The sequence below is a fragment of the Athene noctua genome, chromosome 4 (genome assembly GCF_965140245.1).
Source record: "Athene noctua chromosome 4, bAthNoc1.hap1.1, whole genome shotgun sequence".
Taxonomy (NCBI): Eukaryota; Metazoa; Chordata; class Aves; order Strigiformes; family Strigidae; genus Athene; species Athene noctua.
This window is the reverse complement of record NC_134040.1, coordinates 31461873-31474770: the sequence shown is the minus strand read 5'-3', so window position 1 is coordinate 31474770 and position 12898 is coordinate 31461873. Positions and strand designations below refer to the sequence as shown.

The 12898-nt window shown below is 35.2% G+C and overlaps 1 protein-coding gene across 4 annotated transcripts in view; it reads left to right on the top strand.

The window, feature by feature from the left end:
• The window catches only part of CLOCK (clock circadian regulator), a 56387-nt gene that overhangs the window by 26154 nt on the left and 17335 nt on the right, over positions 1-12898 (top strand). For 3 of the 4 annotated variants that reach the window (XM_074904834.1, XM_074904835.1, XM_074904837.1), the window contains 5 exons: positions 3319-3410; positions 4718-4807; positions 6267-6387; positions 7485-7598; positions 10195-10313. In XM_074904834.1, the coding sequence (XP_074760935.1) occupies positions 3319-3410; positions 4718-4807; positions 6267-6387; positions 7485-7598; positions 10195-10313 (536 nt within the window). Of the gene's footprint in view, positions 1-3316; positions 3411-4717; positions 4808-6266; positions 6388-7484; positions 7599-10194; positions 10314-12898 lie in introns of those variants that run through there. The other variant, XM_074904836.1, reaches the window with a different exon arrangement.

The window sequence follows — 12898 nt, the reverse complement described above, 5'->3', positions numbered from 1 at the left end:
CTGGTCGTTTGCATCAGTTGATGGTGGGATGTACCCAGATATGTTGTACTGAAGTTCATTACAGATCACTGTTTCTGTCATGAGAAAAATTCTTCCACCAAGCGTACACGTATTTATGGTTATGTGTATAAAGAATCCCTCCTCCTGATTCTACACTTGTTCTTAATATGGCACCTTATGGTTCACACTGCCAAAAAAAAGATTAAAAATTCAAGAAAGCGAACTCTTTCGCTAGTTAACCCACTTCCTGAGTAGTTTCTGAGCATGCATACAAACTAGAAAACAGTAGGGACAAAAGAAGCAGCTATAAGATTATAAAATAAAATAAGATATTGAGTGGATTAATAGGTATGTAGTTATCAACAGTATGTGTGTCAATTTAAGGTATGATAAATATTTTTTCATGCCCTAGCATGACTCTTTCATTAGTGTTATAGTTCAGGTAGCACCAGATGTATACTGAATAGTGCTATTAAAAGGGTAAACATAACAAGTAAAATTGAAAGGGAGGGGGGAATAATTCATGTGAGAATTCGTAGGCCTGGGGTTTTTTTTGCCAATTAAATATTGATTATGCTGTTGTTATTCTCTGTGACATGTGTCTCATGACAAAAAGAAAAGCAGTATGAAGGCTTCTTTTCTGTAAGACAGTTCTGTAGGTTCTAAGGCCTTTGTGAAAATTGGTTGTTTCAAAATCACTTTATCTGATACTGATGATTCCTGTCATAAAATATAGAGTAGAATGAACATGTGTGTCAGCCAGCCAGCAGCACCAGTCATACTTTTTTCTTCAAAGTGCTTTCTGAGATTATATTTTTAAATTATTATTGTTATTATTCAATATTTTTTTTAGGGGAAAAAAGCAGCTCTGGAGAGGGATGCCTTTTAGGGCATGGCACTTTTGTCTTTCACCTGGTGGGACAAGAGTGCAGCTTTGTGTGACTGCACTGAATGTATTAAGGACTCTAAAGCTCTGGCTGCCAGTGCTTACTAGCATTGCTCTGCACTGGTTTACATTAAAATGTTTTGGACAAAATGTTGGCAAGGTCAGGAGCATATTCTGCTTCCTGAGGTGCTTGGATCTGTTATAATAAAGCAGAGTTACCCTAGTAATAAGTGAATTGTTCAGCACTGATTAGCTGCTTTATTGTTGAAAATCCTACTGTGTTCAGCCACCGGGTTTTGATTAACTCTGCTTCTGGTTCTTTCTGGACCATTTCAACATTGACCAGGCTTGGTACTCTGGAAGCATCTCCAGATGAATTATCTGAGCTGATTACTGGCCAGTGTGGATTCTTTTTCTCATTGGGAAAAAACAGCAGGCTAAACACACTGAAATTATATTACTGAGAGCTTCTCCTTGGATAATATTGCCTATCATCTTCCTTTGAATTTGTAAACAGGAAGTTTTTGAAAATTATGAAATACTGAAGAATTTCGCTGCTTATAATTACAGCTGATAGACTGATACTCATACAACCCACAGATAAATGCTACAGATCTTGGCCCAGCTGGTAATTTCTTCCGAGGATGCTCTGCAACTCGGAAGCTGAGTTGTTTCAGATCCAGGCTTTGAAGACTGAAGTTCAATGTGCAAGTTTGGTTATGGTCCTCTGTCTGGTGTCTAGCTCAGGAATGTCACCTCAGTGCTATTTATCTTTGGATGCAATCTTCTGCCAGAATTTTTAGGCATTTCTCTGAAGTTACCAAAGGAAACAAGTTCTTTCCATGTTACTTTGGCTCTAGTTTTCAATATCATATTTGTTGTTCTAATTACGGGAAACATAAAAGAACACCTGTACTTGTGGTAAGATAATTCAGAATGGTTCATTAAAGGCATGAACTTCAGCTTTTATTTAGTATAAATCCTTTCTACTACAGAAGCCTGACTGACTTTTTTATTTTTTTAAATTCTGAAGTAGGATGGTTATATGGACCAGAATGAGCCAATGAATCAGACTTGACCAGTTCTAAAGTGGAGATTATCTGTGTCCTGTGGACTGAATGCATTAAGTTCCTTGAATTTTGCCTCTACTTTGGTGGTAGAGCTTTTTGTTTCTGTGTCCTTTGCCTCTCAGCGTTCATTATATTTGTTCTGACTGAAAATGCTTTGTGATACTGTTTTAAAACAGATAGCACAAGCCTGATGTCTTCTGTGAGATCTGATCATTGGAAATTCTGGTCCATCTGATTTGTTGATTTCCCCCACCCCCACCCCTTGCAGCTCTCCACTTCTTGCCAGTTTCTTGCATGATGTTGCTGTTGTTTACTGTTCTTCTAGTTAAGTCTAAAGCTCTTTCATAAAGTTTTCTGCCTTCAGTCTGGGAACCAAAATTCTGAACTGTTTCAGCCCTTTGCATATTTAACTCAATTCCAGGTTTTCTCTGCTCTTTGAGCCATCTGAACTGACAAACTAGTTTACAGCCTTTGTACAGACTTATCCTTTAGAAATCAAAAGCTTTAAAGACATGGTTTGGTTCTTTCAGTAAGTCTCGATACTTGATTCATGATTACTTGTTCAAGGTTGTTCTTACAACTAGTACTTCTGTAATGCCCTTGTTACTCATAAAAACTGAAGTACTGCATGTTCTTGCCGCTTCTTGTTTCAGTTATCAGTTGATAGGGAAGCATCAGCTTTCAGAACCTGGGGTCTGGTTTTGCTTAGCAGCTGTTGTTTCTCTCACCTATGTATAGTAAGTTAATCTTAAGTCCTACAGGAATCTCTGTTCAAAATTTGTCTCTGTGTATGAATCAGACAGTAATTCTGCAGTGGAGTCTGTCATACAGCTCTTACAGCTCTTAAGAGTCTTTGTTGAGAACCTACTTCTTTTTTAATGTTTTACACTCTTTACAGAAAAGAGCGGAGGGAAAGGACAGTGACAATTCTTAGTGCAAAGGTTAGAATGATCAGGATTGACCGAGATACTTGAGGGTTAGGCATTTTGATGACCTAAACTGATCAGGAATTTTGGCTTTCTAAATCTTTAAAAACAACACTCTCAATAAAACGTTTTATTATAGTCTCAGAGGAAAGAGTATTCTTCCATTGTCAAAATCCATTACTTAATGTCATTAACTTCAGCATTACCTTGAAGGTACTGGGAACATTGCAGGACTGTAGCACAAACTGGTAGAAGGAAAGAGAAGGGGGAAAAGACATTTATTTTCTTTCTAAGGAACAACATCTATGTGTAATGAGTGAACAACAGAGGAGACTGGAGAACCTTCCACTATTTCCTACTGAGCATGTGTAGCTCAGTGGGAAAATAATGGCTTTTGGAATGTGAATCCTCATATTGTATATATGTTTGATTGTAGAAATTACTGCACAATCAGATGCCAGTGAGATTCGACAGGACTGGAAACCGACATTCCTTAGTAATGAAGAGTTCACACAGTTAATGTTGGAGGTATATTGTTTCTGTTTTTCTCGGAGTAGAATATTTCCTCACAGGGAGTCATTCCATGATGAAATTTTTCAGTTTGATGACATAACTTTTTATTTTCATATTTTAATTGCAATTATATATTTTCATGAAGATAAACAGAATTCCTGTGTATGCAGTATAAACTACATTTTCTGTTAAATAAAACATTATAACAGAGAAAGTCCACAAATGAACATATTTACTATCAAAGTGAATATTTTAAATTCTCGACACAGGGAAAGTGCTAGTTAACTAAAGAATTTTTATGCATAAATTAAAATATTAATTATAAAAAAGGCTCAACACATCCATGTACCTTGTGAGCAATAAAGTCTTTAATTTCTTTGCTTGTTATGCTTTCCAAAAATAGTGTGTGAGCATTACTTTGCTAAAGAAGGTTACATAAATAGTTGGATTGCTACTAGAAATAAACTTTCAGTATAAGCTATCATTTCCTTGGAAATGAGGATCAGTCACTTGTACCTTGTTCGTGAAACAATTTCTAGTAATAGTTAAATGAAAAATATTAAAGTAAATGAATAAGCAGCTTTTGTTTTCATTCCATAGTTAAACCTTTTCTTTGAGGCACAGATTTAAAAATAAAAAGTTCTCCTGTACTTAAAAAAATTTTTAAAAAATCCTCTGCAGCAAATTTGCCTATGTTTTTCAACAAGTTAGTGAAATAGTTGCTTATGTTTTTCAATGTTTTTTGTAGATGTTTTTAGTGTTTCTCAAGTCCTCTTACAAAATAAGTGTCCACAACTAGTGACTCTAGAGCTAGAACAATATGATATAAGAAATTTTTTCAAAGTTGTGAGCTTTAAAAAATGTCATGCTTTATATGTTTGGTAGCATTCAACGTAAACATAGTTGTATTATGTTTAGTAGAAATAAGTTTGAGTTAAGCAGTAGATAAGGCAGCCAGAACTGTATCTCATGGTTTTCAAGTCTCAATAAAATCTTCTTTCTTTTGTCTCTAGCTCATTTTTCTGAGTGTTCTAATGTTTAAAATGATGATGAAATTAAAAATAACAGGCAGGCAGAGTAGAAGATGGGGTAAACAGTGGCTAGCTGTACATGGACTTGCTTCTGCAACCAAGAACAGAAGAGTATGGGAATTGTAATGCTCATAGTGTAAAAGCAAGACTAAAAAGTTTTAGCACTGAAAGGCATTCTCATTTTTATAATAAACTAAACAGAAATTGATCTAAATTATTTTCCATGTTGAACATAGCTTAACAGTTTTAATATGCTCTGTTTCTTTAACTGCCCATTATGTTTAATTTCAGGCTCTTGATGGTTTTTTTTTAGCAATTATGACAGATGGAAACATAATATATGTGTCTGAAAGTATAACTCCCTTACTTGAACATTTGCCAGTAAGTACAAATTGCTTTCAGTAACATATCAGTTTGTCTATGGATGGTGTTCTGCTATGAGTACTAATTAATCGTTAGCCTTTTGGGCATTATAGAACAGATGCATGTTTTGTTCTAATGCTTCTGCTTTTGCTTCAGCACGACTCCTTCCTACTGGTCTGTCTCCTATATTAAACATTTCCTTTGGAAATACAGAATGCAGTTGGCACTCTTTTAGGCAGGGTTATGATGTGCCAGACTACCATCAGTTTCTCTTCAACGTATCTGAAATAACACAGTTGACTGCGGGAGACCCTTTAGAGTTCACACCTGTGACAGCCTCTACATTAAGTCAGAAGAGTATTGCTAGAGAGCTATATCTCTGGAATATTTTTAAACTACTTTTTTATTCCTTTCTCGCCAAAGAACTCTCATAAGAAACACATTGCTGCTGGTTCTGCTCTTTGAGCTAGGTATATACTTTGGGTTTTATCACATTCATTCATCTTTAATGTTGGTGGCATTGCTCACTGGTAAATTTAACATTCTAGATTTTAAAGTTTCCTTTGAATAATTTATTCTGAAATGAGGCAAATTAGTACTCAAAAATGCAAACAACTGATGAGTAAAACAGTGAGTTCTTTTCTAGAAGAGAAAGGGTAGTTGTCTTACTGTGGTAAGAGTATTTTGTAAAACTTGGAGTGGCATATTTAAAAAAAAATTCTGCAAAACACAAATTCCTCTAACGTATGCATATTATCAGCCTGAGATTTTTGAAAAATGTACAGATAATTCTCATTTAAAAAAAAAATAGTTGAATTCACCAAGTTCTCAGAGGCATATTTTTTCTTTGCTTTTAAGTGTGATTTATGTTCTAAACATACATTCTGTGACCCCTCTTTTCTGAATACTTAATAAAATGTATTTATGTATATAATCAGTTATTCAGTTTTATTGCATTCATCTCTTTTGTTCACAGTTTTGTGTACATAGTTGCGGAACTAATTATAAAATGTATTCATAAAATCAATTGCAATTGGATATAATTATTGGTAACATAATAACCTATATGTCATAGGGAGGGGCTGTCTTTTGTTCCAAGATACCATTTCAATGTTTTGGATGCCACCAACAGGTTACGTTGCCCTAGAACTACACCCTATAATTTCTAATTAAAATGCTTCTTTACTTGGACTTGTTGCATTTCAGAGAGGTTAATACAAGCTCCATTGTACTTTAACATGTATGTATATCTGCTGCATTTGTGGTGTTTTTCATTAAATGGTTCGCAGTGTCAAAATTACGCCAGATCAAAGCGAGATTTTTTTCTTGCAAAATATTCATGTGTATTCCAGCAGGTGGCTTTGTTGAGTCAGTAATGTTCTTCCGAACTGTGGAATTGTTTTGCACTACAATAGTAGGCTTTGTGACATTGTACATCTTGCATTAGTTTAATGCTTATTAAATCTTTTTCTTCCAGTCTGATCTTGTGGATCAGAGTGTATTTAATTTTATCCCAGAGGGGGAACATTCAGAAATTTATAAAATATTGTCTTCTCATCTGCTGGAAAGTGATTCATTGACACCAGAATACTTAAAATGTAAGTAGTTATTGTGGGCTAACCCTGGTAGGCAGCTCAGCCCCACACAGCTGCTCTCTCACTCCCCGAAGTGGGATGGGGAAAGAATCAGGAGGGTAAAAGTGAGAGGACTCTTGGGTTGCAATAAAGACAGTTTAATAGGTAAAGCAAAAGCTATGTGCAGAAGCAAAGTGAAATAAGGAATTAATTTGCCGTTTCCAGGAAAGCAGGGCTCCAGCACATGTAGTGATTTCTTGGGAAGACAAATGCCATAAGCACAAATGTCTCCCCCTTCCTCCCTCTTTCCCCAGCTTTTATTGTTGAGCACAATGCCATATGGGATGGGATATCCCTTAGGTCCACTGTCCCGGCTGTGTCCCCTTCTAGCTTCTTACACACTCCCAGCCTACTTGCTGGTGGGGTGGTGTGAGAAACAGAAAAGGCCTTTGCACTGTGTAAGCACTGCTCAGCAATAACTAAAACATTCTGGTGTTATCAGTGCTGGTTTAGTCACACATCCAAAACACAGCACCATATGAGCTGCTACGAAGAAAATTAACTCTATCCCATATGAAATCAGTATGGTAGTTGTGTTAAAAATAATCTGCTTTGTATCATATGTGATCAGTACTTTTCTTCCAGTGTTATTTAAGCAGAAACATGGGTGAGCCTTGAAGTACAGTAGCACTTCTTTGTGGGTTTGTGGGTTTTTCCCCCCTGAAGAGTAAAATTTTCAGTGTTGCATTGTATTTCACTCTGACTTTCCCATGTATAAGAAAAGTTCGTGTTGTAGTGGTTGGCAAGAATAAAAACATGGCAGCCTAAGGGGTTTTGGAAGTGCATGTTTAAGTTTAGGACAGCAGCTTCTTTAAAATAGCTCTAGTTTTCAGGGGTTTTCTGTATCATTAGTATTCAGACCCTTCATGCACAAATTCTAAAGGAATTTTCTTTAGGTTAGTTAGTATCACGCTGGTTAAAAGCAGAGGCTGTAGCCATTTGTAGTCAACACTTACAGTATCTTAATAAGTATGCAGCTTAATTATTCTTGCTTTCCATTTCATGTTGCCTGTGTGCTTCATCAAGCATGTAGCCTATTAATTTGTTTATTCTTTTCTCAGCAAAAAATCAACTAGAATTCTGTTGCCATATGCTACGAGGAACGATAGATCCAAAAGAGCAACCTACATATGAATATGTAAAATTTATAGGAAATTTCAAGTGTTTGAATAATGGTAAGTAATTTCAGTGATGTTAGAGTGGAATACTTAGGCAGCTTCACAGCTAAACAGGCTTTGGACCATTGTGTAAAACTTAATGATGAACTAATATCAGTCTTTCAAAAGAAGCAAAGTTACCACTTCTACATTGTTTTAATGAAAAAGAAGAAAAACTGCCTATCAGGTATTACAGGTCTGTGTATTTGAATACAAAATGTAATAATTGTGCTTAATGCTTTCAATTAAAGAAAACTAGTGTCTTGTAAAACATTTTTTAAAAGAATGTAGGAGAAATTTAAGCAAATGCTTTAAAATAAAGAGCCTGAATTTAGTTAAGCATAATCCATACTTAAGCAGGTGACTAAGTAACTTGAAGATCAGTGGTACTGAGTACTTGCAGTTCTCATTATGCAGTGAGTTTGGAAGTGAAATGTAGGTTTTCCCCCCATTTGAACTCTGTGCTTTCACTGACAGGAGTTACCACGCAGATGGGTGGATGGGCTAGTATAATTTTTCACACTGAGTTCCTTCTCCTTTCCATTGAAGATATTTTTATTAGTTACATACTACATTATTTCTCTGTACTACATCTCTAATCTGTTTGTCCAGCCTCTGCTGACTATTTACTTGAAAGGCATGTTAATTTGGTCAGCCAGCCAAATGGGTTGTGCAGTGTGGTCAGTAGCAGATATTCATAAAGATCACCCCCCACAAATATTGTCAAAACCAGTATCTTGTAAATAAACGTATGCATTTTTATGTGATACCAGTATTTTTCTCATAAAATGGGGATAGGTTGAGTCTTAGTGCCAAATGCAGGTATGTAATATCATAGGAAGGTCTGAAGAAACGGGTCTGAAAAGTCCAAATATGGTGCTAGTCTTGGAAAGAGGAGGATTTGGGAAACTGCAGACCTATAGCCTGCAATTCAGTATTGGGAAATATTCCAGAACAAATAACTAAACTATATGTGAGCTCCAGAAGGCTAACAAGGAATTGAATAGCAACCATTGTGGATTTTTCAGGTAGAAATACCATCAAATCAATTCAGTTTCCTCCACCAAAGAGTAACACACTGTGTGGATAAAAGGATAAAGCGTAAATGATGATGGACTTCTTTAATATGCTTTTGACCGCTACCATATTCTGGTCTCACAAACATGTAAGGGAAGCACATAGTAGTTGAAACTGCTGGAAAGTGGCTGCAGAAATTGGTTGGAAAGGTTACTGGTTCACCAAAATGCAGTTTTAATGGACTTCTGGATTTGATCAGTATTTTCATTAATGTTATGAGTATGGAATGTAGGTTGCAGTCATGAAATGATGAAAGAATGCTAAAAACAGAATAAGAATTCAGCCCCAAATTTAGAAAATAAATTATTTTGGGGAAAAAAATAAAACAGAAAAATTGACTAAGAACAAATGCAAGTTACTACATTTAGGAATAGCAAACTATATGAACCAGGGGAAAAGGTTACAGTCAGCTAGATATCAGTCTTTTAGTAAAAGGAGTTACTGTGGAATGTAAGCTGAATATGACCAAATCATCATGACCAATCACCAAATTGTGAAAATACAAAAGCCTGTCTAAAATATAGTCTAAACCACATGAAGTAATCCCTCTGCACTTCTTAGAACCCATATGTCCTCATCCAGTTTCTGACACTATTTCTTGGGAGTAAGTAAAGCAGTTGGAGTAGAGCAATGAAAGCAATCAAAAATTTTAAAATCTGACTTACAAGACAAGATAAATTCTGAAGAACAGAGGATAAGGGATAAAATTAAGAGGAAGGAAATTATCTGTTTTCTTTCTGATGTAAAGAGCAAGGAGCTGTAAGCTGAAATTGCATGAAGAAGCTTCGGGGGAAATTCTAATCTAGAGTTCAACTAAAACCAGTTAGGCTTGGAAGAGCCTGACAGTGTTTTGGAGTCACCATCATTAGAGCTTAGTAAAGATAAACTAATTTGATATCTGCTGCAAATGAAAGATAAGGTTAATCTGTTTTGAGGTCTAGTCCATCCTTTTCCCCCTTATGATTCCATCCACCTCTGTGATTCAGTAAGTGGAATTTGTTTGTTCTCAGCTTGGTGTCCTGATTCTTTCATGTACATAATTGTGCCTTTGATTGTTGTGTTACTCAGTATGTCTTCACCTTGTGTTGTCGGAATGTGATGGAAGCCTAGAAAATAAATACTTACCTCAAAGTTCAAAAGAAAAAGTTAGCAAAACCTAATACACAAGAGAAACTTTAAAGATATTTTTGAAGAAGGTGTATTCCAGTCATTTTTAGTAGTTATGAACAAGGATTAGAATTTTTACTAATTTTTTAAAACTGCTTTGCTGGATAATATTATATTAACTGTAACAAGTCTTAGTTATTTGAGAAAGTTACTTGATGGTTATGTTCCCATTATTACTGTACAACTACTATTCCTGTACATATATGTGTATATATTATATGTAGCATATTTCTTAATGTGTGTTAAGTTATAAGCAAACCACATTAGATAAATATTATCTATAAATATATTAGATAAATAATATGGGCCGCTTTCCTCCATGCTTATATTGTAATCTAGATGTGTTGACCTCTTTTCTATCTTCCCTCAGTTCCCAACTCGGCGCACAATGGTTTTGAAGGAACTATTCAGCGATCACACCGGCCTTCTTATGAAGACAAAGTTTGCTTCGTAGCCACAGTTAGATTAGCTACACCTCAATTTATCAAGGTATGTGCAAATAAAATTATTTTTGGTATCATTTTTAAATGTACTCTGAATAGGAAAACTTCAGAGAGAATGTACACAACATTTCAAGGATTATTAATGAAAACCATAAGGAATTTTATAGGAAACTGAAAGTGTCTGTTTCTTAATTCACACACAAATAGGTTAAATGTTATGCAAAGCATCAATGAAGTTGTTATGGTGAGTGCCATTTCTAAATAGTCGTATAAAAGACTAATATGCAAGAAATAGATTTAGAAGTCTGTAGGAATGTAATTTAGCAAATTAAACAAAATGAAAGATAACATTGAGATTCCACTTTCATTGGAGAAATGAATAGTTTTAGTTGACACTTGAATGTGAATTTTATGTTGCTGATGGTCTTGCTGTAGTTTGACGCAGGTAAATCTGGTAGGGCTTAATGAAACCTTACATTACTTGTCAGTAACTGAGAGTTGGGTTTGAGGTAGTAGAACTCTTTTGTTTTGTTTCAGTTCTGTTATTCAGTAACTTGGTTGTTTAAAGAGAATATTTTGCTTAACTGCTAATGAAGTTATCTTTCCAAGTTTAGGATTGGATGTGAATGAAATTTGTAGTTTACTAAGTATAATCCTGTTCCTCGCCAAAATCAGTCAAAATAAATACTCAGGATACAGCACAGGATAGTCTGTGATTGTGATTCAGAACACAGTACAGGATAGTTTACTATCTAACATTGTTCTTGCAATTCAGTTGTAAAAAAAAATGCTGTGAAATGTATATGGCACATGGTTAGGATGCTGTCATGCAGAACTCTGAACATTTAAATATTACGCCTGAAAGTTTGAATGCACTGGTGTCTTAAACTGAAGATTGGTGGTGGTAGCCTCTGAAGATATTATCTATATACTTTACACTTTGAAAGCATAGTAGGGAGCCTGTGGAGAAATTATATAAACTTCTTCAGTTCTGTCAGGCTGAATAGGAGTTGGATCTCGCCAGACTGCGTGCCAGAGAGAGTTTGTTGTTTATTTTTCCTGAAGCCATGGAAATCTTCCATCTGACACTTCTCTTTCTATGCGGGTCTAAATAATGTGCTTCCTGTTGTGCCTACAGTTAGTAGACATGTTAAAAGTGTGATTATTTCTACATAAAATACTGGGAAAGAAGACCAACCTGTCAGTATTTGCAAATATTTCTGTCTTTTAAAGTCTGAGAGTTTAGAATGTACTGTAGTAAAACTTCTGTGTTTCCTATCTCTGGAACAGGACATTTGGAAGTTGAAGAACATTCATTTGTGATCTTTTAGGTGTTACGGTCTCCTAGAGCAAAAGCCTTACTCTGGCCAAAATTTCATTTCTCTACCTGAACTTCTGGGCCCCTAGTGTCTAAGGAAGCTTTCATGTACAGAGATTTTAAGATCCTCTTAAGGGTTTCAACTGGTGCTGTTCATCTGGGAAATATTGTGAAGAAGACTAACATTAGAATGAAGACTTTTAATCTGACAATACTTGTTTATACTCTTTTGATACCTTCTGTTGCTATTGAGGCTAGCATTGACTAGACTCTAGAAAAGAAGTGTTATGTCAGGAACTTTACCATCCCAGTAACTTTTCTAACAGATGCATGATGCAGCCAGTAATGAGATGTGTAGTTTAGTACTGGATTGCCTTATTTAATGTAGAATCTGTCTGCCCATCTGCCACTTTTTATTTCAGAAGCTATATGGTTCTGGATTTTTTTTTAACCTAGAATGTAATTTCTCCAGGATATACAGAGTATTCATGAGAATAATCTCTGAAAGTTCACATTTTTATTTTTTGCATATGACTCTACCACTTTTGTAAAAAACTAAGGCACAAATTTTGCCTCACCAGTGAAGGGATTCGGCTCTACACATTCTTTAAAATATTTGTCTTGCATTTTGGCTGGTAAATGACTGAATCTTATCAAGAAGACAGGATTAATTCATCCAGAAGGATTCTACCAGAATACTTTTTGTTACAAATGAAAGTCCTTTCTTAATGCCTTGTTGAACAAGATAGCTTCTTCCCAGGAGTATTTTACAGTGGAATACTGCAAATCGTTGATATAAATGCATTGAGTAATCAGATACTAACCTACTCTCAGCTCCTCTCCTAACAATGATGTTTTTACTGTGATTTTACTGCCTGCACTTAAGTTATTTTTACTTTTGTTTTGAGTTGTGACAAAATAATTACATTTAAAAAACCAAGAAACCAAAAGTATATCTCAAGGATATACACTTGCTCTGTCATTTCTTGTACTTTGCTATGAGTAGTGCTTTATTACATGCTGTAATCTTAGGAAAGTAGATGAACTTTGGGTTTTAGGAGTAGTTTCAATTTTAAGCTTATGTCTTGCTGACTGGAAGTCACACCAAGAGTCATAAATTTGACTCATTTTCTAGTCACGGTCTTTGGATTTTACAGTGATGAAGATGAGGAAAAACATTGCCTGGACATGTTCAGTTTTTTCTTTCATTGAAAGAAAACTTAGAAATATCTATTTAAAGAACTGCAAAATATCCATATAAACTTTGTATTATAACCTGCAAGAATGAAAAGGAAGGTGGTCTTTTTTGTAGG